The sequence below is a fragment of the Cetorhinus maximus genome, chromosome 6, assembly GCF_964194155.1.
Source record: "Cetorhinus maximus chromosome 6, sCetMax3.hap1.1, whole genome shotgun sequence".
Lineage (NCBI taxonomy): Eukaryota > Metazoa > Chordata > Chondrichthyes > Lamniformes > Cetorhinidae > Cetorhinus > Cetorhinus maximus.
In genome coordinates, this window is record NC_135884.1 from 34,172,455 (window position 1) to 34,197,765 (window position 25,311).

Genomic DNA, 25,311 nt, shown 5'->3' on the forward strand with positions numbered 1-25,311 from the left:
TCCATTTTAAATTTCTCAACTCCTTCCTAGCTCTGTAATCTCCAACCTTCTGAGATATCTGCACTCCAATTATGGCCTCTTGAACATCCCCAATTTAAATTCTGACCATTGGTAGTTGTACCTTTAGCTGCTAAAAGCCCAAGCTCTAAAACTACCTCCCTAAACCTCTCCACCTCTTTCCTCATTTAAGGCACTCCCTCTTTGACCAATCTGCCCTGTGGCTCGGTGTCAAAATTTTGTTTGATAAAAGCCTTCTGAAGCACCTTGGGATGTTTTGTTATGTTTAAGGCACTAAATAAATATTTTGTTAGTGTTCAAAATACAGGTACAGCAGACAAATTCACCCTTGTAACCTCACAATTGCCCACAAAAATCAAGGGGGAAACAATTTCAAGAAAGGGTGTCCCTGTACACATTACCTTACATTATGGTTGCTTCATAGTGCAAACAGGGCTGGACAATTACATACACAGGCGTATCATTGAGAGCAGGAAAATAATGCAGTTTGATTGAAGAGTGTGGAATACAGAATCTGAGGAGCTGCTCTACATTGAGGAGTCCAAATGCAGATTAGTTGATCGTTTTCCTGAACACCTGTTCAGTCCAAAAGTGTAATCCTTGTTTCCAGTTGATAGCCATTTTAATTTTATGACCCACTAACTCTGACCTTCACCTCCAACACCGTCCCAATGAAGGTCAACAAATGCTCAAGGAACAAACCACATTTTCCTACCAGGCACTTAGCAACCTCCTGGACTCAATATAATGACCACTGCTTCATTATTTTGCATGGCATCTGGTAATTAGCCATTTACAGTTCCCCTTGACCCATCTTTTGTTTCTTGTTCCATTAAAAACTCCTTCTGCCTTGCACCCATCAGCCTTTTTGTCATTTAATCAATACCATCTTCCACACGATCATAGACCTTCCTTCCCTTTGGTTCTTTCAGGAAGAGTTGCAAGGAAAGAAAATAAGCTTGTCTCAATGACTTTGAAGATGAAAGGAGTAAAATACAATTGAACCGTTTCTTGATCACCACCCTTTCTATTGAACTCAATATCCACCCTCCACTATTAACAAGCTTATTTTGACATCAGTTCACAGCTTCCTCACTTCTCAACATGGACAAGAGCAGATTTAACATGTTGTTGTATTTCTAAGTTCTTTCCCAATGTCACTTATGACCTGTACTGTTTCTTCCTCACCAACTCACTTTCATATGGAATTTGCCTTCCAGATGTCTTTATTGACTTTTCACCAGATTACCCAACTTAGTTTATGCCATTTTCTTTAAAAAACTTATTGATGAATTTTGTTGCCAGCATTTATTGTCCATCTAGTGCAGTTGGATAGGGAGTTTCCAGGATTTTGATCCAGCAATGAAGAAATGGCAATATATTTCCAAGTCAAAGTCTGTGACTCGGATGAGAACTCAGATGCTCCCATGCACCCGCTGCCTTTCTACACAGTACAGGTCACATGGTTGGTAGGTGTTGTCAAAGCAGCCTTGGTTGGTTGCTGCAGTGCATCTTATAGATGGTACACACTGCAGCTATTGTGCACTGATGAGAGAATGTTTAAGGTAGTGCCAATCAAGCGGGCAGATTTGTCCTGGATGGTGATCAGCTTAAGTGTTGTTGAAGCTGCATTCATCCAGTTGAGTGGAAAATATTCTCACACTTCTGACTTGTGCCTTCCAGATAGTGGAAAGGCTTTGGAGGGTCAGTACATGGATCACTGGTGCAGAATACAGAGTCTCTGACCTGTTTGTGTAGCCACAGTATTTATGTTGTTGGTCCAATTAAGTTCTGATTAATGGTGGCCTCCGGGATATTGACAGTGATGGATTCAGCAAGGATAATGCTGTTGAATGTCATGGGGAGATAGTAGACTCTTGTTGGATATGTTCATTGCCTGGCACTTTTGTGCTGCAAATGTTACTTGCCATTTATCAGCTAAAGCCTGAATATTGGTCCAGGTCTTGCTGCGTGTGGGCACAGACCGCCTCATTATTTGAAGAGTTGTGAGCCAACATCCCCGTTTCGGACCTTACTATGATGGAGGGAAGGCCATTGATGAAGCAGATGAGCATGATTAGGAATAGGACCGTAGTGATGACATGGGGCTGAGATGATTGGCCTCCAACACAACCATCTTCCATTGTGCTAGGCATGACTCCGACCAGTAGTTTCTCTGATGCCCACCGACTTCAATTTTACTCTGTCAAATGCTGGATAGAAAAATACATTTTCATCTCATCCCATAACTGAAAACAGCAGCAACAAGAGATGCAAGGATTATCAGTTCAATAAAGGTCAATTGAAACCCCACCCCCCCTCCACCCCACATGAAACAATGATTAATGGACTACTCCAAACCTACCTCTAGCTAGTTCAAAGAACTTGTGGTTTGCCCAGAGGAAAAAAATACAGAACCCTCAAATACCAAAACCTAGAACATATATATGTTCTCAAGATTTTTTCCATTGAGTCTTAATGATGAAATTGTTGCAAAAGAAAGGATTCAATAACACAAGGACGTTTTAGCTTTGTCAAACATCTGTTTAAAATGTTTTATTTTCCATCTTTGTTAATATACTGAAAAGTTTAAGATCTTGGTCTCTCCTTCTTGCCTTTGTACAGGGCCAAAAGAGATACATTGGCTACTTTCACCACCTTGAAACGGACACCAGGAATATCACCAACAGCATGGCCCTTACGACCAAAACCAGCGACTAGAACTTCATCATTTTCCTAAAAGATGAGAAATTTTGACCATTAGTGAAATAGCTCAAAGCATTTACAAGTAGGGATCATCCAATCTATAACAGTTGGTGAGAGAGGAAGGATTACCAAATGTAGTTTCAGTTCTGGACATTAATGCTATTTAGTGCATCACCTTTGTTTCCTTTGACTCCCCATGAAAAGTGCCCATGTGGATGCCACAAAAGGATTGGGGAAGAATTTTAAATTGTGCTCAGTGAAGTGGGTTTTAATCAAGAGTGCAAATGTGATTGTGTCAGCATATCTTAACTGACTGCAGAGGTATTCAAAACAGTTTTAAGTATATTTTACTTTGTAAGTGAAGCACACGTGGCATATGACAGGTACATACAGTCTCGATTTCATAACTTTGGAATAGAATATAAAGCAAATTGCCAAGCTGGGCATTACATGAAAAGTACTTCAAATGGGATGCAATTCTAAAGTCATGCCCAACTGCCATTAGTAATTGACTGATCAAACTCAGCAAAGTGGACGATAAGTGGGTGGCTGTGGAAAGACATCACATTTCAATGAAGCATTTTGAACTTGTAACCTACTCTACTTGTACTCTACTTGCACCAATCAGGAACTTTTACCATTGATCTTTCTGCGAGAGTAGGTGGACGTAGAGGCAGGAAAGGGAATAGGAAATAGAAGAATGCATAGAGACAGACACAACTTGACAAACAAAACAAAAAAAAAATCAGTAACATTTAAAAGCACAAATCTAATTTGGCACCAAGCAGAAATTTTGTAGGTATGTCAGGGTTATAAGAATTGTGCGCACACCTCAAGTGTACTCAAATGTTTAGAGTTATCAGATAGCCTTTTAGTACACCACCCTCCAGTATTAATAGTTACCTATTTTTTTCCAATTTGTTATCTTAATGAAATTGAAATTGATAGAAAGGATGGGTGGAATTATACAGGGACGAGTTACCCCATGCCATTATTACACACTTGCCAACTTGAATTTTTGTTTCTAAATCAGGGGGTCTAAGTTCCCCATTCTACCTGCAACCAACATCAATGAAAACAGATTCATTCATTTTCTGTATGAAAATTGGCTGCTAAACTTAACACAAGCACTATAACTTACATAGTTAAGGAGCATGCTTTAGGCTGGCCCAGGTCATATGGTGCTACTATAAATGGCAATTAATTCTTTATACTTCTGCTCACAACAGTGATGTTAATAGGTACTGAAGTGGACACAAAGTAACTTAGAAACTAAGTCCTTCCTGATCTGCTTTACATATGGTACCCCTAGTTTACCCTGCTCCATTCACTTCAAGGCAATGCAGTGATCAGGTATTCCGACACATTGGCCCAGATTGTAAGCTAATAATAACAACAAAACTGTCAGTGCCCACTCTCGTCACTTTTCTCCACATATGTGCAGCTAAACGTGAAAATCCAAAGGTTGCCGTCAGTGAATCTACATTCTCCAAAGGATGTGCTTTAGGGGTCCCCCAGAACATAATTAGAAATGACTGAGCTGACAAGAATGCCCACTGTTAACTCCATTAGTCTTGGTGGGAGAAATAGTTAAACATTTTGTTGAAATGAGGTACCTTATGATTGGATTTTTAAACTTGTGCTCTAAGTTCACAATTACTGTTAAACTACCTCACTGGCCCTGAAAGAGTAATATATTTTTTAAATGCCAAACTCTCCATTGTGATAAAATTATTTTAAATGTGGAATGTTGTAAGTTTGATATTTTGGGTCCTAATTCTTATATGATCCAAACTTTTATTTTGCTATCTATAAAATATAAAAATTAAGAAGTAAAGGAATTCAGTGTTTTTCCCTTCCTGGTTTGCAGTGAGGATACTTCAATGCGATTGGGTGTTTATCCTGCTTAATGACATCACTGCTGCTGGATGCCTACAGTAGGGGCATTACTAAAAGCATTATTATTAAACATTCATAATTTCTCACTAAAATAGAAGCAAATACTGGAAATGCTGGTAATCTGAAATGAAAACAGAAAATGCTGGAAAAACTCAGCAAGCCTGGCAGCATCTATGGAGAGAGAAACAGAGTTAACGTTTTGAGTCTAATATCACTCCTCTTCAGAACCAAAGAAACTTGAAACGTTAACTCTGTTTCTCTCTCTCTACAGATGCTGCCAGACTGGCTGAGTTTTTCCAGCACTTTGTTTTTATTTCATAATTTCTCTACACACTAATTTTCCAGACATTTATCTTATGAACCTGTTCACACATCTGAATTTTTGAGAAAGGGCTGAGGAAAGAATAGCTTTCTCTTGAATGGCTATCAGAAGGTAATCCTTTTTAAATCATTCTGTGGGATGCAGCATCATTGGCAAGGTGGTATTTATTGTTCAATTTTTAGTTGCCTTTGAGAAAGTGGTGGCAACGCCTTCTGGAACCAATGCAGTCCAGATGCTCCCACAATGCTTTTAGGTAGGACATTCCAGGATTTTGATCCAAATAAGCTGAAAGAACAATGGAAGAAATGTCCTTGCTTCTTTTTCCAATTACCATAAATCTGGTCCTGTGGTTGTCAATCCTTCCACCGATGGGAAGTTTATTTCTCTAGTCAGGATGGTGTATGACTTGACAGGGAACTTGGGAGGTGGTGGTGTCCCATGCAACTGCTGCCCTTGTGCTTCAAGGCAATGGAGATTAGAGGTTTGGGAGCTGTTGTCACACGTGTTGGTGACTTGATGCAGTGCAATAGATGGCACATGCTGCAATCATAATGTATCTGAGGTGAAGGGAGTGCATGGTCTGTTAATAAAGTGCACTGCTTTGTCTGACTGCTGTTGAGTTTCACAATGTAAGTGCAAAAGTACTCCTTCAGACCTGTGCCTTGAAGGTGTTGGCAAGTCTCTGGGGCCAGATGAGCCACATCACAGAACAGCGAGTCTCTAACCTACTCTGGTAGCCACAGCATTTATATGGCTATTCCAGTCAAAGTTTCTGGCCAATGGTGACCCTCCACAGTGATGTCATTCAATGTCAAAAGGTCTTGGTTAGTCCCTCTCTTGTTGGGAATAGTAATAGCATAGCACTTGCATACCACAAATGTTACTTGCCAATAATCAGCGCAAATTTGGATGTTGTCTAGATCGTGTTGCATGCAAGCATGGATTGCTTCATTGTCTGACAAATTGCAAATGGGGAGTTGAATAATCCAATCAACAGCAAAAATCCCACTGCTGCCTCTATGATTGAAGAAAGGTCACTGATGAAGCAACTGAAGATAGTTGAGCCCAAGGTGCTGCCCTGAAACTCCTGCACCAATCTGAGTGATTGGTCTCCAGCAGCAATCTTCCTTGATGTTGGGTATAACTCTAGCCTCAAGCGCTCTCCCTGATCCCCACTAATTTCAGGTTCTAAAAGGTAATTTGCTTACAAATAATGTGGAAAAGGATATGAAATACATATAGGAGAAAGCCTAAAAATGTGCTTAAATATACAAAAAGGAAATAAGTGATCTTTCAAACTATTTCATTGAAGGTCCCATTATTTATCTTGTACTCCAAGATGTTGCAGTTCTTTACCTTTGCCAGTGCAAAAAAATTGATCAATTAGAACAAAACTGGAAGACCCATTTTATGCCATTGCGTTCTCAGCTGTTACAAAATGCTAGAAATGTGGTAGCATGGTCTGATTTTTAAAAAGTTTATCTAATTGTACAATTAATATAAGTGAAAGTAGTATATAACATAAAACAGTATCATTTATATTCATAGCACTAGTAACAATCCAGTAGGGTACTGTTAACGTGATTGCTTACCTCAATGAAATTCAAGCAACCATCATTTGGAACAAAAGCTGTGATTTTCTTGCCGTTCTTAATAAGTTGGACTCGAACACACTTTCTGATGGCAGAATTGGGCTGCTTAGCCTCAACACCACTGTATCAAAAAGAAGATTTAATAAATTCCCATATTCCTGAATTCTTCTAATTCATGCACTGAATTTCTGCCCTCCCAAACTGATGATACACCCTGGGACATTTTTGCAAACTTAAAGACAGCATTAAAGTTATCGAAGGAGGAGGAATACAGCAGTTTAATTTCCCAGTGGAGTTCACTTAAAAGTAGATGTGGTTTATACAAACAATTGATAAACCAGAGAAATTTGATTTATCCAAATCAATTAAATAAAACCAATGCATATACAGGTTTTTAAAACCAGACTAGTATATAAAAACTTATAATTTAACATACATTATTCTGCTACTAAATTATACATATAGGTCTCTTATGGCTATGGTGAAATTGCTCTGAAATATTGATGTGAATATTCAGCAGTTACAGATCAGACCATTAAGTCTAGTTAAGTGTCACGGTGCCAGGTTGCAATTGCTCATCTAGTCAGTTACCAGCCATACCACTGAAAGGATGTATCAAACGGTGGCTAGGAACCCTTTCCTAGTGTGTGAAATAATACAGCCAGCTATCCAAGGCCATTCTACAAGTCCCCTTTAAAAATTGAGGAAAGAAGTGTAATACAGGGATGTTTCAGAAAAAGTAAAAACCTTTTGGCAATCAGTAATGGTAAGCAAGCTCTTCAGTTACTTACACTTTTTCCAAGACTATTCCTTTGGCATGAGAGGCACCACCAAATGGGTTGGCCTTCAGGGCTGTCCCCAAGTGGGCCTTCTTGTATTGTTTATCGTGCCATTTCTGATCTCGCCGAAGATTACGCAACTTTCTGGCTGTACGAAGACCACGGCATTTACCTAAAAGCAAATGTTAAAATATCTTAATTTCTGATTACTAGTTTCTATATACAGAGAATTATGACAAAACATAAACTGCGCAAGAGTCAAGATAGTATGAAACTCAACCCAATGGTTTTGCTGATGTCCAAGATATCATCCAGCATAACTTTAATGAAGTAGATCTCTAGCAATATAAATTGTTTGCTGCAAACAGAATCACACATCGCCAAATTGCTCTGTACAAAATGCCAAGATTAGCAATTGTACATACTCGAGTGCCAGTATTGAATTTCATTTGGAACACACACTTGATAGAATATATTCGAATATTTCCTTTCAAAGGAATTTCGTGCCAATAAAGTGTCACACAGAAATTAAGTCCCAACATGCAATCATTTTCGCCTAGTAGCAATAATGCTAACTCGGTAAAGGAAATGGTGTTGGACTCAGAACCAAATGGCTGTCGCCCGATTGGTCTTACTTAGAACCACAGCTAAGTGTATGTGTCATCATGAAGGTCCTTTCATCTAGAGTGCTGCAGGGTGGGGGCAAAATCGCCACCTCCAAACCGATTAACTCAATTGAGAAAAATCCACATTATAAAAAATAATCCAGCACTTCCTCATATCTTCCAAGAAATAATCTAACCCAGTTGAAATCGGTTTTTTTTTTTGTCTACAATTAAGAAAGGTGTGTTGGGATTTTCTCATCCGGAGCGATTTTTAATAGATTTATATTTGAACAAACTGGAAGCCAAGCGACCGCCTGAACCAGGCCCTGGGCCTAAAGCCTCCAGTCAAAAAGCCGTGGCGTGGCGGCTCGCATGTGGCTGGTTGTCACATTAATAAAATACATTAAAATAAACTGCCGGCGCCCCCGTGCCAGAGGCGAACTGTGCAAACGCCGTGTGGCAGTTTCGAAGGAGGGGATTCGGTGCGAGCAGAGCCTCAGTGGGGCTGCTCTCCTCTCGTTCTCTCCCTCACTCACCCATGATCACAGACTCGGCCTCTCAGCGAAAAGACCAGAGGAGCCGTGCGCAGCACCTATTACCCAGCACTAGGACCCCAGCCGGCGGCTCTCTAGCGCCTGCCGTAAAACGCGACCAAAAAAAAAATCATCTTTTACGCACGCCTGTATAAAGTCTGAGAGGAAATAATCCCCTCATTCGAAAAATAAATTATACTCACCGAAATCATATTTTTTAATCCGTTTAAAACGTGTAATTCTGGAGACCCCGCCTTATGTTTATCGTCATTGGGTCCTCGGCAGAAAATCCATCGATGATTGGTGGAAATTACTGTCAATCACACGGATGTTGCTCGAGCTCTCGCAGCGGGCTTGAAGCCGACGTTCGGTTTTGGAACACAGCGATTCGGAGTTTCTGTTACAGTCGCTGCTCATATTCATCAATGGAAACCTATAAGATACACTACTTAACAATTTCCCTCCTCATTAGGCTTTCGATTACGGCTGATCAGACCGTGCCTGTTATAATGTGGTCATCGGCAAAGTAAGTGAAGGTTTTACAGCTACAAATTGTTTAATTTATAAAATATATTCCAAATATTTCATTACTTTATTTATACATCTATTTATGAGTATTATGAATAATCAATAAGTGGTTTACCTTTAATCTGCAGAAAAAAAAATGAACTTAGTATTTATTTAATCTAAATTAACTGACAATAATATAAACGGGCATCTATTCTAATAGTTTGACCAGGGACCTTTCGTTGATTGGATTGTCCAAAACAAAATTCGTAAAGGGCTGGATTTATGTTGAAAACTTCCTTCGGAACTGACTGCTTAGATTATCAATTTATTATCGCAGAGGAAGTCTTTACAAAAGGTGGCTATAAACAAGTTACATTCGTTATTGCAACTTCATAAAGTGAAGGTCAAATGATTTATTACTTTCTGTTTTATGTAAACCTCGTTTTATTGCATATTATCCATTTTAAGTCACTAACATTTTTGTATTTCTTCAGTTCTAGTAGTTTTTAAATAAAACAGAAAACGATTGAAATGCCCCGTTAATTTAATCTGTCCACAAACGCTCATCTATATTTTTTTTCCTTTCAGATGTTGGGACCTTTTTGTATATCCAGCATTTTATGTTTTTATTTCAGATTTCTAACATCTGCAGTTTTTTTCTTGTCTGTACCAGATTTTACCTCGAACATATGATATAATCGTTTTGCTTGTGAAAAGCGAACAAGCCTAAAAAGTGTCCGATTCTATATTAACTAAAACGGTGTACTGCATTTCCCAACTGTGAATTTAATCTGGATACCTAGCTGTACTGGACAGATGGGACTTTACCGATGATGTAGGCCAATGTGGACATGTGATTCATTTAATCTTGTATTAGATAATCTGAGATCCTCCAATAAATCAGTGGTCAGACAATGTTAGACAGCTCCTATGAAGAGTCATACGGACTCGATACGCCGGCTGTATCCCTCTCCGCAGATGCTGTCAAACCTGCTGAGTTTTTCCAGGTATTTTTGTTTTTGTTTCAGATTTCCAGCATCCGCCGTATTTTGCTTTTAGCTCCATGTTTTGAGTTGGGTTCTCCCACTTTACCATTTGTTGCCTGTACAATTAAGGTCCAGGTAGCGGTAGTGCTTCTTGATAGGGTACCCCACGAGGTGTCAGCTGTGGCTCAGTTCATAGCACCCTCGCCTTTGAATCAGAGGGTTGTGGGTTCATGTCCCACTCCTGGAAAACCAAGAACTGTGATTGTACTCGAAAGAGTTGCAATCTGTGACTGTTGATAACTCGAAAGAATTTTGATAGGGTACCCCATGAGGTGTCAGCTGTGGCTCAGTTCATAGCACCCTCGCCTTTGAATCAGAGGGTTGTGGGTCCATGTCCCACTCCCGGAAACCAAGAACTGTGATTGTACTCGAAAGAGTTGCAGTCTGTGACTGTTGATAACTCGAAAGAGTTTGATAGGGTACCCAGTAGGATACAGGAGAGGGAGGATTAATCCCCAACAACCCCACAAAAATACATTCTCTAAATATTATTCACCAGCATATACATACCATACCTTAAGATGGTATGTTCTCGTTTTATATAAATGTTATAAACAAATGTTCAAACTCAAAATATTCTGTGAATAAGATAAAACATGGTTGAACTGTACTGTGATGCTATTTTCGTACCTGGATCCGCTCGAAGTACTTGGTGCAGCGGAATCATTCCCATGGTCTCAGAAACATTTTTTTTTGCTGACCCGATGACCGCTGCGCATTATTCACATTCTCTATCAACTATCACCTGGCAACGTGCTAATAAATATCTGGGTAAATATCTTGCTGAGTAAGATATAATTATTATATATAAGATATAATTATTCAAAAATAATTAATCCATAGCTATCTTTGCTCTTTAATACTTGACGTCCCATATCCCATCATCAACGCAGTGTTATTGTGGGTGCTTTTTCAGTCGTTCATCGCATCATTTCATAAATTTGTAAAAATGTAAACAAGCTTCTGACCCGCCCTAAACGTTGAAAGGATGCGAGTACAATTGGCCTCTAAATTCCTGAGTTGAGGACGGTGCAGATTGGGATTTGAGAGTTTGTGATATGAGGAGTCCTTCGATTTTGACCAACATAATTCCTGCTCCCACGTATTATTTCAAGTCCAACAAATCCGTTTGTGTGCGATAGTTTAAGTAACACTGGCTAAAGTTTGAAGCAATAGAAACAAAATAGGGCAGATGCTGGAAATCTGAAACAAAAACAGAAAATTCTGGAAAAACTTAGCAGGTCTGGCAGCATCTGTGGAGCGTGAAAGAGTTAATGTTTCCAGTCGGTATGACTCTTCTTCAGACTTTTGAACGGTTTGCCGCATTTTCCGGCTCAATCCCCGCCAAGACCGGCCGTAAAATTCTGCCCTGGTGTCAGAAAGGCTTTCTGATTTGAATATTACAACCTATTTTACCTCTTTTACTTGCTTAGCAGTTTGGCTCCCACTCACCAGTGTATTCAATTGCCTAATGCAAATAGTAACAAAAGCTAGGATTAAACCTTTTTAATTGAACATAATTACATAATTTTTAGATAGTCATCTCACATTGACAAATGGAAACATTGTATCAAACATGCAGATTTTTCCATTTCAATATTTAACACAAATCTATGACTTCATTCAATTTAATACAGGGCATTGTGGCAGACGGTGAATATTCCACATGAAGAGCACATTGGGCCGCACAAAGAAGTGCTGGAGCTGTCCACATATCTCAGTCCTGTTTTCAACAGGGGTCCAAAGAAAGTAGTACTTTTCTGGCAAGACAAGGTAATTGAGGCAATTTTTTTTCTGCAAACATATGAGTTAAAGGATTTTAAAATCTGTTTTAAAAAGATCAACAGGCAACATTGTAACACTTAAAAAGGAATGTGTAAAGATCATTGTGATCCAACTGGTCAGTCCAGAAACTGAGAAAGATTGCAAATGGTTTAAAACTGCGAGCAAGATTCCAACCCGGAAATGTGAAAACTCACTAACAGATACTGCTTTTGTCTGCTAAGAACTCCTCACTATTCCAGGATCATCTTGGAATGCAAAGATAACCCTGGCTTCTTTTCTGCACTGAAAACCCTCTTCTTCACCCCCTCCACCCTCATCTTCAACAAGCGTGAAGAGCTCATGAATTTCTTTGTCACTAAGATTGACAGAATCCAATCAGCATGCTTCCCTTCCACTAGCCAACCTGGTCAAACTTTCTTCAATGGTCCTCCCTGCCCTAGCCCTGAACTTATATCTTTCTCTATTTTCTCTCTTACCTTTCCTCATCCCCTCTCCATGAGACCCTCCTCTTGTTCTCTTGATCCTATTCCCACTGAATTGCTGATCAGTCTACTTCCCCTCCTGGCCCCCATGTTAGCTAATATTGTAAATAGCTCTCTCTCTTTTGGTGTTGTCCCTCTCTCCGTTACATATGCCATCATCACCCCTCTCCTCAAAATACCAACCCTTGACCCTCTGTTCTTGCAAACTACTGTCCCATTTCCAACCTCCTTACTTCCCTAAAGTCCTTGAACACGTTGTCATCTCCAAAATCTGTGCCCACTTTTCCTCAAACTTCTTGGGCAGAATTTTCCATTTGCCGGTCGTGCGGGCCCGACCGACCCGGCGGCAGTGGGCGGCCAATTGCCACTGAAGAAACGGGCAGTGCTGCCATTTTCCACGGGTGGGCCAATTAAGGCCCACCCCGCGGGTAAGCGACTCCCGTGGAGAACGGGAAAATAGTCGCGGGGGGGTTGGGGGTGGGGGGGGGGGGGGGGGCGGCCTCAGGCTGCCGGCTCCAATAGGGAGCCAGCAGCCTGCATAAAGAGTGGCCAGGCAGCCTGCTTGAGGCAGTGCACCATGGCCACTCATGGAGAGAGGGAGGGGGGTGCGAGTGGAGAGCAGCATGAGCAGGAAGAAGGGGCAGGCTTCAGGAGAGGCCAGCGGGAGGCCACTGTGCCCCCTGATTTTCCGATGCATGCCTTGCTGTCCTCCTGCAATCCGTCGGCAACTTCTGTATCCGGAGGATGGGAGGAGGAGGGCCCCCCATGTCACCAGCCAGGCGTGGGAGGAGGTGGGTGACGCTGTAAGTGCCCATGATGATGTGCGGTGCACTGGCACACAGTGCAGGAAACGATTCAATGATTTGCTGCGCTCTGGAAGGGTGAGTGCCATGTCTGTCTTGGCCATTTGACCCAGAAGGCAGCCTTAGCCCTTGACCCCCCCCCCACCATGTCTTGCTGTCGTTACTGCAGAGGGCATCTGTCGCATGCTGGGTGGGCAAATGGGTACTGACCATGCTTACACCAGCCTTAGTGGTTGAGGAGAAGAATGGTTCTCCCCGCAGCATATGTTGGTCTTTGTGGCATTAGAGTAGTCTGGGGGCAACCTGCAGGGGAGGCCGCTAGACACATACTCAGGACTCCAACACATGTCATATTGATGGTAATGAGATGGTGCAAGGGCTGCATCAAGGTGTTTTGGGCAAGTGCCATCTGCTGGCATTGGCGCAGCACCTAGTTGTGCCTCCTTGCCATGGGCGCTAAGAGCCATGTGATATTCAAAGTGATGGATGCCGAATGTGCCCAAGGTAGCGGTTGGGGGAGGGGGTTGGGACCAGCCGTGCTATCTTCTGGGAACTGATCACCAGTAGTGTGGACAGGAGCCGCTGGAGGCCTCAGATGGGCCACTGTGGTTGGGGTGTGGCGTGCGCGTGCAGACTACATGAGCAAGCAGCCCCAATAAATCCTCTTTTCTGTTTTGCAGGCAAAAACTCACCACAATGCCTGGGAGCGCCAGAGGACTGGAGGTGGGCGTGCCCTCCTGCAGCGCCTCATGCCTTTTGAAGAGCGGGCCATGGAGTTGGGCAGCAGTCAGGAGGCCAGGGCGGCCGGGGGCGGTGAGGCTGGGGTCCAGCGGGCAGGTATTTGAGGTCCACAGTCCCATCCACTCTGTCTGCACACCATCCAAACCACTGATGGTTGCTGCAATCATTAATGCTGAAACAATGCTCATTCACAGACTGAGACATTCTGACGTGTGGTTCATACAGAAGGGACCCTCGTCCCCTTGAGGAATCGCGTCTCCACCACCTTCCAAAGTCACCTTATCCCATTTGTGACCACTATCACCATGGTCTAACATGCCATTAGATCTCCGCTGCACAGCCAAAGACTTATTTCATCTGAGGGGGTTTGAGACCTCTAGCACCCTTTCAGCCAGTGCGCCCCACATTACTTTGTCCAAAAGGTCCTCAGCACCTCAGCTGTGAACATCATGGCACTCAACTTAGATGAATGCCACCACGTTACTCATTCCTGCGCCAAGGGGAAATGTTGCCTTCTGCCCACCCGGTCTATGCCCCTCCTTACGGAATGAAGGCCAATAATGTGACCTCTCAATCTCCTGTGATCGACGGCAAATGTCGCTACTGTTTGCGATGTTTCCTCAGCCCCGCAACTATCCAGGCCACAATGCATCCAAGTCAGGTACCTCTGCATTCTCCCCACTCCTATGGTTCATAACATGCCATGTGGCATTCCTGAGGCCATCTGACCAGCCTGTCTGCATGTGCGTTTAATGTTTGAGGCTCGTCTTGATTCTTTTTCAACTCACCAATGTTCTTCTCCTTAGGGTCTTGAAGGGTGAGCGACTTATGAGGCTGGGGGGGAAAGGGATGAAAGGTTGAACTGAATGTACACTAACTGATGCACTGTCCTTGTTGTTAATTTCAGCGTCACCACCAGAGAGTACCGCACCTCGACCCCGCGGTTCCCCCTCCACACCTGAGAGCCAACAAGTGCAACTTGCGGCACATCATTTCAGCCAGCCAGGCACCAGTGTATACACATACACCTCGGTGGGGACTTTACTGTCGGCTAGTGTCCCGGGTCACAGTGGAGAGGGCACATCACAATCGCTGGAGGAGGTGGAAGGGGCAGAGAGTGCCGATGGCTCCAGCAGCCGGAGGGCTGCAGGGGATAAGGCACATGCTGACTCCGGCACTGATGACGTGCCTTTGGAGTTGTCCCCATTGCAGCAGCTGCAGGAAAGGTGGCAGGAAGTGCGTTTGCATCTGACAGGGTTGCATGAGGGAAAGGTTCAGTTGCTGTCTGTGACGGAGGAGTCTAGGCAGAGTGCAAGCGAAGAATCCACCCTCCGGGCAGAGCTTCAGGATTCCTTCAATGAGAGATTGGCGACTCTCATAGAGAGGGGCTTCCACCAAATGGATCAACATATCTGACCTGCAAGCCCTCACAACGGTTCTGGCCACAGGTGGTGTTTTCCATTGTGGGAGATGTTGTGGACACCAAGCGCCGGCACTCTATGCCCATGCATCTGCAGTGAGCAGGGAGGTAGATTTGAACCTCACATCAGCGCAGCAGCTGCCTGCCATTGCTGCGAGCTCCTCTCATGGTGCTCCGGATGAGAGCAGCAGCTCCTCCGCCCCTCTGCCAGTCAACGTTTCTTCCGTTGAGGCTGCGACAACTGGGGAGGTGCCAGTTCTGGAACTGGCCACTCCCTCCCAGGCGGGGGCATTACAGGCTCCACGGGCCAGAGTCAGCAGGCTGTCTTTCAAGCCACTCTGAGCGATGGGGTGGCACCTAGACATAGCACCTGAAAACATAAGCATAAGGCACCTTAGGCACTCCACGGGTATGTCACTGGTGATTTTGTGTTGGCCTTAGAATAGGGACCCATATTTTTGTGATCGCTAACAAGTGGTGTGTGTTTTTGTTTTGGACAAAATAAAGTCCACCTTTGTAACCGTGGCTGAGGGTCTTTTGTTTGTGGTGCATTTTTCTTTTTCACATATTTATCATGAGTGTTTGAGTGGACATTGATGTTTCTGTACTAAGCCCTTATTTGCAGCTGAACAGGTGGAAGATGTGGCACCTAAGTGCCATGTGTGGAAGTGCCAGGCAATGCTGTTCCTGCTGTTCCATGTGTGTGGAGCTAGCTGAAGGTTCATTGGATTAAATTGTAGCAGGTGTCCCTGCCTCCTTGGTGTAAATGCGGGTCATTGTTCTGCCCCTCATCATCGCCCTGTGCTTCCTCATCCTCTGAGGCACTGCTGGATTCATCATGTGCAGCCTCATCCAGGGCGTCAAGGTCTTCATCGTCAACTGCATCCCCCCTTTCCAGCGCAAGATTGTGCAGGGTGCAGCAGACTACCACTATCAGAGACGTAATCTGGGGGGTACTGGAGTGCGCCCCCTGAGCGGTCCACGCAACGGAAGTGCATCTTGAGAAGACCAATGGCTCTCTCCACCACAGCCCTTGTGGTCCCCTGGCTCCTATTGTACCGATGCTCAGCTTCTGTTCTTGGACGGCGTAGTGGCATCATGAGCCACCTTCACAGAGGATAGCCCTTGTCACCCAACACTGAAGAGCCCCGGCATCTGGGAGTGTCTGAGGATGTAGGTGTCGTGGGAGCTGCCTGGGTACCTTGCACAGACATGTAAAATCTGCATCCAGTGATCACACACTATCTGCACGTTCATGGAGTGGAAGCCCTTCCTGTTGACGAAGGCACCGGGTTCACCTGCTGGCGCCTTGATGGCCATGTGTGCAGTCTATTGCACCCTGGACTCGGGGGAAGCCAGCAATGGCCGTGAAGCCTCTGGCTCGCTGTGCCTGACTTGCCTGGTCCCAGCGGAAGTGGATGAAAGTGGATACCCATCTGAACAGAGCATTTGTAACCTGCTTGACACAAGTGTGGACAGCTGATTGGGAGACACCGCAAAGATCACCCACCGAGCCCTGGAAGGAGCCAGAGGCATAGAAGTGGAGGGCAACTGTGAGCTTCAGAGTCACTGGCATGGGGTGTCCACCCACACAGTTAGGGGAGATCTCAGGGCCAATCATCTGAGATATAGTTGACTGACTCCCTTGAGAGTCGGAGCCTCCTTCGGCACTACACCTCAGTCATATTGAGGTGGCTGCTTTGCCGCCTGTATAGCCTGGCGGCAGGATAATGGCGTCTTCTGAGGACCCTTGCACCTTGGACAACCTCTTGGCCCTGTGCTCCTTGTGCCTGCGCCTGGCCTCCCATAGGTGGCTCCCCTGGAGGCTGATTGTCCAGTCCTGGCCTCCTCCTTATTCTATCCCTCCCTTCCTCGTCAGGGGAGCTGCCTCCAGTGGAGAGGTCAGAACCCATATCCCCAGGATAAATGGAGGCCTCCAGAAAGCTGCAGGCCTGAGAAAGATTACTGTCTGCAGACTGGTTTCAAAGTACACAAGAAGCTCTTCGAAATCGATGAGAACTACTAACAATCACACAGGCAACTTTTAAACACTTTCATCAATTATAACTTCGTCAAAAACATGAACAACCCCTCTGAGTCCACATATGCCGACATTGCAAAAGTTTTCTTAAATAATCTCCTACCCGCCTTCCCATTGGGCCCATGCGCCGACCCGAAGTTCGCACGGGCCCCTCAAAATCATACACAATTGGCAAGTTAAGGGGCTTAATGAGCCCTTCAATTAATGGCGGGCGAACTGAGCGCGTCCACTCACCGAAATACCGTGATGGCGCGCGCTGACGTTGGCACGCTCACGCGTCATTTTACACACTGACATGCGGGCTACGCCATCTGCACGTCAGCCGGAAAATTCTGGCCCTTGTTTGAATCCCTCCAATCTGATTTCCACCCCTGCCTTAGTACCAAACAATGCTTACCAAAGTCACAAATCGGATCCTATGTGACTGTGACAAAGGTAAACTATCTTTCCTTGTTTTTCTTGACCTGTCTGCAGCCTTTGACACACCATCCTTCTCCAATACCTCTCCACTGTCATACAGATGGGTGGCACTGCACTTGCCTGTTTCCACTTTTATCTATCTAATTGCAGCCAGTGTATCATTTGCAATGGCTTCTCTTCCTGCTCTGGCACCATTACCTCTGGTGTTCTCCAAGGTTCCATCCTTACCCCGCCCTCCCCCCCCCCCCCCACACACACACACACCACCCCAATCCTATTTCCTATCTCCATGCTGCCCCTCAGCAACATCATCCAAAAGCCCAGAGTTAGATTTCACATGTTCGCTGATGATACCCCAACTCCACCACCTTTCTTGACTCCTCCACCATTGATAAATTATTATTCTGGCTATTCGACATCCAGTACTAGTTGAATTGAAATTTCCTTCAGTTAAATGTTGGGGAAACCAAAGTCATTGTCTTTGTTCCACCACAAACTCTGTTCTCTAGCTACTGACCCCATCCTTCTCCCTGGCAACTGTCTGGGACCAAACCAGATTGTTCGCTATCTTGGTGTCATATTTGAACTCAAGATGAACTTCCAATCACATTTTTGCACCACCACTAAGATTGCCTATTTCCACCTTCATAATATTGCTGGATTCCACCCTGCTTCAGCCCATCTGCTGATAAAAATCCTCATCCATGCCTTTGTTCCCTCTAGACTTTGCTCATTCAATGCACTCCTGACCAGCCTCTCAGATTCTACCCTCTGCAAACTTAAGGTCATCCTAAACTCTGCTGCCATCCATTCACCTTTTGCTCCTGTGCTCACTGATCTACATTGGCTCCCAATCAAGCAATGGCTTGATTTTAAAATTCTCATCCTTGTTTTCAAAGCCCACCATGTCCTTGCTCCCTCCATATCTCTGTAATCTCTTCCAGCTCCACAACGCTCTGAGATATCTGCGCTCATCTAATCCAGGCCTCTTTAGCATCCTGATTTTAATTGCTTCACCATTTCTGGCTGTGCATTTAGCTGCCTAGCTCTGGAATTCCCACCCTAAACCTCAGTGCCTCCTTATCTCCCTCCTCCTTAAAACCTACCTCTTTGACCAAGCTTCCGGCGATCTGATCTAACATTGCCACATGTGGCTCTGTGTCTAATTTTGCTTCATTATGTTCCTTTAAAGCACTTTTGGATGTTTTATTGCATTAAAGGTGCTACATATACTGCATTGTTACTGAAAATATCAAATAATGTATGTTTTGCACTGATGAACTCAGATTTGCATTCAAATTCTTAATTCAGCTAAAGATCATTAAAAAAATCTTTTTAAAATCTATACCCTCTTCTGAGATTTATAATAGGTTCAGGATTGTGTGATTAATAACAGCATTTGATTACCATGTTTTGTGGAAAATGATGGCAATTAATTCAATATTTAATATCCATAAAGATTAGATTTTTACTGAGTGTCACCTATTACTAAGAGATGGTTCTTATAGCTTACAAACAAAATGATAATGTAACATAAAAAATCAACTGGAGGCAACAATGAGATTTTATTCTATGTTTAGCTGTACAATAACACTAATAATTGCAACTGTTTGTGACAATTATGAGAAATCTCTTTTAATGAGTTCAGATGCTTAAGCAGAGTTTGAATATATTTTCACAACTAAACTAAACCATATATCTATAGAATATATTAGTGTGAATGGAAATTGTGTTGTTAGAGATTACCTTGTTTTATAGGAACACCACTCCCTCTTTTTTATTTTTTTAAATTCCAATTGGAACCTGCCCTGGTGAATACTATTTCAGTCAAGCTGGGCCAACTGTCTCCAAACTTCCATCTATGCCAATTTTAAATCACTCATGAAGAGGAGACATGGAATGATCCTCCCTTCTAGTGAGGAAATGCTTGGTTCCCACTCAGTGCCTCCCTAAGGCAGCAAAGATAAGTCTGGGAATTTGAGATCAGCAGCAGAAGAGTGTGAGCGTACATTTATATCCCAGTACTAATACATGTGGAGGCTCTTAATAGTTAATCCTGTAGTCAATATCATGAAGGAATGGTCTTACAGAAGTAGCCAAAGATGTGTTTGTTCATATATTTTGAACATATTGAAGTTTTTTGTACCTTTACCACAATCAGCCTTCATTTAAACATATACTTATAACTCCAATTTTGCTTTTCTGAGACACTTTTCAGCAGTGTCTGTAATAGGTGTAAGCACTTTAACGTGCTATCTTATATTCAGCATATGCATATTTCACATTCTGGTTAGCCTGATTCATGTTAATTTATAATGGAAGTATATTAACTGATTCAATGTGCATCAATAATATATTAGTCATATTTGAAGCTAATTTACCCTGTACATATGTACTGCACCAAATAGTTATCAGCACTGATTTAATCACATTATGTTTAAGGGAAAACTATATTTAGTTAATTTAATACTGATTAACATTTTGATTGTACTTTCAGCTGAACGTCCATGATATTATCAATCTTGATGGCAAGTTGGTCCACACATTTTCAAATATTCAGGTATGATGGAACCTTACTTTGTGAATATATATTTCCAAATTATATATTGTAATTATTATAAGCAAGTAGTAAGCAAATGAAGTCTTTTATACAAAATAAAACTTAATCATTGAATTTCAAGGGCTAGTTTAGGTTATGAATAATATTCAGAATATAACTGATAGCTTCTAAAACTAATAAAAAATCTTAATGAACTTCTAAGAAAGAAACAAATCAAGGAAAATGGTAAATGTAGAGTTCATTCATAGTAATGATAAAATAATGAGAAGAAATTGTGAATGGGACAGTGCATAGCTTTATATTTAGGCTTTGCATTCACAATACCGAATACTGTTCTATCATAAATGAGGAGGAAGCCATCATACAGTATTTTATAACTGGTGTTTGTTTTCTCCTTCATCCCTCACCTACACTGTTGCCAAACAACAATACGGTCAAATACTGTTAAGTTCCGAAGATTATGATTTCTATAGGCTTATTTGTAAAGTTTATAATCCTTTTATTCTGTTTAAATTTAAACAAAAGCATATTGGGCATGATTTTGCTGTGAAAAGTGAAGCAATGGCTTTTGCCATTCACCTCAGGTATAGGTATCCAAAGGCTTATCAAGGTTTGTCAAAAAAACCTAACTTTTTCATCTGTCTTAATTGGAATAATAGTGGATAATTACCCTAAGTTCACACCATTGCAGTGATCCCTGTCCACATTCCACTGGTAAAGTTTGCAACAGTGTAACCCACGGGTGTAAGAAGTAACTTCTCTGATTGCTGAATAGCTAAGTCATACCACTGTCAAGGTACCAGGCTGGATCAGTGATTTCTGCTTGCAACTACACTTTTGCAGGTGCCCGAAGTTGCTGTTAGTTTTACCCTGTGACAATGGCAGGTGCTGACAGAATCATTATTATTAGTAAAATAAAATCAGCCCTATGAATTCCTTGCCTCCTCAATGTTTAAGAATGATTGTAAATGAAAAGGAGGTATTATTCTGTGAACTCAATTTTATCCTTTTGATTGCCTGTAGAATGCCTTGGATTCTTCTCCATCTTCCATTGTCTTACCAGCTGTAAACCAGCATTGGACAAATCAGCTGCCTAGATATCTGCAAGAGAAGCTTGGAGAAAACCCAATACATGTGGATTACTTATCTTCTTGGAATCCAGAACTGAGCAGCACAAAATCATCTCTATTAATAGTGAAATTGCCATCAACTGACAGGTAAAAGTAACTTGCACATGTACTATAATAGCCACTATCATACTGTTTATCTTAGGTTGGACTAAAAGGAAACTAATGTTCAAATTTTTTTCACTGAAGTCATATAAGATGCTGTAAAACTATAACATGTGTATAGTTTCCAAGAAAGGATACCACAAATCTGAATTCTTGCCTACCAGCAATTTTCTTCTCACTGTTCTTGAAAATGAAAGACTGAAGCTGGAGCACAGTTGTGAGAGAGTGATAGCCCTTCTATACCTTAATTACCCGAGACAATATATGTAGGCTTAACAGGATTTTTGACTACAAGAGCATCGCAGCCAAGCTTGACACAGACCCTACTGATGTTTCCGTGTAAATACACTTTCTAGCAGGGATTGCAAGATTTCAATCAAGTTGGTTTTTCTCTTCTTAACCTGGGAATGTGGAGGTCAATTGTATACACTTTCAACCACCCCAGTACAGATCTGTTGATTTTGCACAGATCTCACTAATGATCTAAATACAACCGAGATCTTGCCCCATGAGGAAATTATTGGAGCAAGCAAACTCAGCAGTAAAACAACTGAACATGCTAACTGTGATCGGCTTACCCTTCAAGCAAATACAAAGTAAAGATTTTAAACTCTTAGGGTAGAATTTTCAGATCCACCCACCCCCTTGGCAGGTTTAATGACCGGGGATTGGGGGGGAACAATGTGGCAGGATCTGAAAAATTGGTTTCCCGCCAGCATGAAATGACAGCGGGAATGCGTTCCCAACCATCATGGCAGATCGCCATTCCCGCCAGAGTCGTTAATGGGATGCAGATGAAGACCCAACCAAATTCATCCCCCCCTCGTCAGATTTTCCACGCCACCAGTGGGGTATCATCGCATTGGTCCGAAACACAACGTGGCATGGACGTATCAGACATACCTGCAAGAAAGCTTGGGGCAGCTTGTAGAGATCAGACGATGGAGGCCTCCAGCGACTGTGGACCCTGGTTTTGCAGGTGTGAACAGGTATGGGGGGAAAGGGGTTCAGAGGGAGGGGTTTGTGGTGTCAACTGATGAGTCCTGGAGGACATACTGAGGGAATTGGTGATAGAAAGGGATAACCAGAGTTAAAGGGGACAGTGGGAGCCCGTAGGATGGGAGAATGAGGGTCCATCAATGTTCAATTATTGGAGGGGACACAGAAGTAAAACTGTACTCTCGGGGTTGGCAGGATGGTGGGTGGGCTCCTCGGGAATGTAGGGGACGTAGACATTCACCTGCATTGGATGGAGGGTATTGGGGCAGGTTGAAGGGTTCAAGGGAATGCCTCGATTGATAAAGGCAAGTGTCCCATATCCCTTTTTCACCACCCCATTAACATGCCCCTCCGCCTTCAGACACACACACTAAGGTCCCTTTGTTCCTCAGAACTTCCTGGTGTCATGCCGTTCATTGAATACTTCCTTGTCAAATTACTCCTTCCAAAGTGTATCACCTCACACTTTTCAGGGTTAAATTCCAACTGCCACTTATCTGCCCATTTGACCATCCCGTCTATATCTTCCTGTAGCCCAAGACATTCAACCTCACTGTTAACCACCCGGCCAATCTTTGTGTCATCCACAAACTTACTAATCCTACCCCTCACATAGTCATCTATGTCGTTTATATAAATGACGAATAATAGGGGACCCAGCACACTTCCCTGTGGTACGCCACTGGACACTGGCTTCCAGTCACTAAAGCATCCTTCTGTCATCACCCTCTGTCTCCTACAATTAAGCCAATTTTGAATCCACCTTATCAAATTACCCTGTATCCCATGTGCATTTGCCTTCTTTATAAGTCTCCCATGTGGGACCTTGTCAAAGGCATTGCTGAAATCCATATAAATTACATCAACTGCACTACCCTCATCTATACACCTGGTCACCTCCTCAAAAAATGCAATCAAATTTGTTAGGTATGACCTCCCTCTGACAAAGCCATGCTGACTATCCCTGATCAAACCTTGCCTTTCCAAGTGGAGATAGATTCTCTCCTTCAGAATTTTCTCCAATAGTTTCCCTACCACTGATGTGAGACTCACTGGCCTGTAGTTCCTTGGCTTATCTCTACAACCTTTCTTAAATAGCAGAACCACATTAGCTGTTCTCCAGTCCTCTGACACCTCCCCCATGGCCAGAGAGGAATGAAACATTTGGCTCCTCCCTTGCCTCCCTCAGCAAGTCTGGGACGCAAATCATCCGGACCTGGAAATTTGTCCACTTTTATGCCTGTCAACACCTCCAATACCTTGTCACTCCCTATATCAATTTGCTCAAGAACCTCGCAGTCTCTCTCCCCGAGTTCGATACCTTCATTCTCATTCTCTTGGGTGAAGACGGATGTGAAGTATTCGTTCAACGCTCTACCGATGTCCTCTGGCTCCACCCATCGATTGCCCCCTTGGTCCCTACTCTTTCCCTGGTTATCCTCTTCCCATTGATATGCTTATAGAATATCTCAGGATTTTCCCTACTTTTATCATTTATCAGATAACTAACTGAGCTAATCCAATCATAGGTTAATTTAATATTACTTTGATTTCTTAATTGTGTATCCAACCTAGAGATATTAATTTTTAGTATTATTATAACAAGGTTTTAACAATTATGTTTCTGAATTGTTAGCATTGTCTAATCTTACCAAAGTTCTCAATCTTGTCTTCAGATCCCTTCACGGCCTTGCCCCTCCCTATGTCTATAACCTCCTCCAGCTCTACAACCATCTTAGATCTGTGCGCTCCTCTAATTCTGACATCTTGCATCTCCCCAGTTCTAATTGTTCAGCTGCATTGGACCTACATTCTGGAATTCCTTTGTTTACCTCTCTCTGCTGTCCCAGTATTGACTCTTGGTGTCAAATTTTGTTTGCTAATTATAAAAAAAAGACTTGCAGTTATACAGCACTTTTCATGACCACTGGACCTCTCAAAGTGCTTTACAGCCAATGAAGTACATTTATTAGTTGCTGTTGTAATGTAGGAAACATGGCAGCCAATAAGCACAAAGCAAACTGCCACAAACAGCAATATGATAATAACTAGATAATCTGTTTTTGTGATGTTGATTGAGGGGTAGATATTGGCCAGGACACCGTAGATAACTCCCCTGCTCTTCCTCAATATAATGCCATGGGATCTTTTACATCCATCTGAGCAGACACATGAGGACACAGTTTAATATCTCATTTGAAAGACAGAACCTCCCTCACTACTGCGCTGGAGCATCAGCTTTAATTGTACTTAAGTCCTGGAGTGGGATTGAACCTGGAGCCTTGTGACTCAGAGGCCAGAATGCTACCCACAGAGCCATGGCTGACATTCTCTAATGGTCCTGTGCAGCATCTTGGGATGTTTGACTACATTAAAAGTGCTATATAAATGTAAGTCATTGTTGCTTTGTGGATGGTTTTAAAAATACATGGTATTTCACTTTTTAAGAATAATCAATTTGTCTCTTTTGAGATTTTCAAACTGCCTTGGCTTTTTTCCCAATCACTGCTTGGTCTATCTTGAAGTTAATTCAACATCAAAGATCCTAGATCCAAAAAGGACCACAGAAAAATGTATTTTACAGGGAGAAAACAAAGAATGAATGCTAAAAAATGTATTAAAAGGTGATAGCTATAATTAGCAAATAGAGGAAAACTATAAAATAAAGATCAAAGAAGAAATGTGATCCCCTCACAGGAACTGAAAATTTGGCCCAGATTTAACCGAACCCACCTGACAGTAACTTTGCGGCCCAAAGCTATCAGTTAACATTAGGCAGGTTAAGATAAAATTGAAGCCTATTTCTCCACTAAACCAC

General features: G+C 42.7%; 2 protein-coding genes and 1 long non-coding RNA gene across 5 annotated transcripts in view; 1 reads left to right on the forward strand and 2 right to left on the reverse strand.

Annotated features, from left to right (window-relative positions):
* Positions 1 to 2,559: 2,559 nt before the first annotated feature.
* Positions 2,560 to 7,501, reverse strand: rps23 (ribosomal protein S23; the record flags this gene model as incomplete). The annotated part of the gene is made up of 3 exons (XM_078543549.1): positions 2,560 to 2,754; positions 6,538 to 6,658; positions 7,329 to 7,501. Coding segments are annotated over 3 exons (441 nt in total), but the record flags the coding sequence as incomplete, so codon positions are not given.
* On the reverse strand, positions 3,944 to 6,525 carry LOC144681703 (uncharacterized). Its single transcript, XR_013576827.1, has 2 exons — positions 5,941 to 6,525; positions 3,944 to 4,874 (listed from the first exon to the last, which is right to left on the reverse strand). It is a non-coding gene; the product is annotated as an uncharacterized LOC144681703 (long non-coding RNA).
* A 1,186-nt stretch (positions 7,502 to 8,687) lies between the features above and the next one.
* The window catches only part of LOC144681699 (V-type proton ATPase subunit S1-like), a 31,581-nt gene continuing 14,957 nt past the window's right edge, over positions 8,688 to 25,311 (forward strand). For all 3 annotated transcript variants that reach the window (XM_078543545.1, XM_078543547.1, XM_078543546.1), the window contains exons 1-4: positions 8,688 to 8,980; positions 11,648 to 11,783; positions 20,200 to 20,262; positions 21,286 to 21,479. In XM_078543545.1, the coding sequence (XP_078399671.1) occupies positions 8,712 to 8,980; positions 11,648 to 11,783; positions 20,200 to 20,262; positions 21,286 to 21,479 (662 nt within the window). In that variant the 5' untranslated portion in view covers positions 8,688 to 8,711. The remainder of the gene's footprint in view (positions 8,981 to 11,647; positions 11,784 to 20,199; positions 20,263 to 21,285; positions 21,480 to 25,311) is intronic.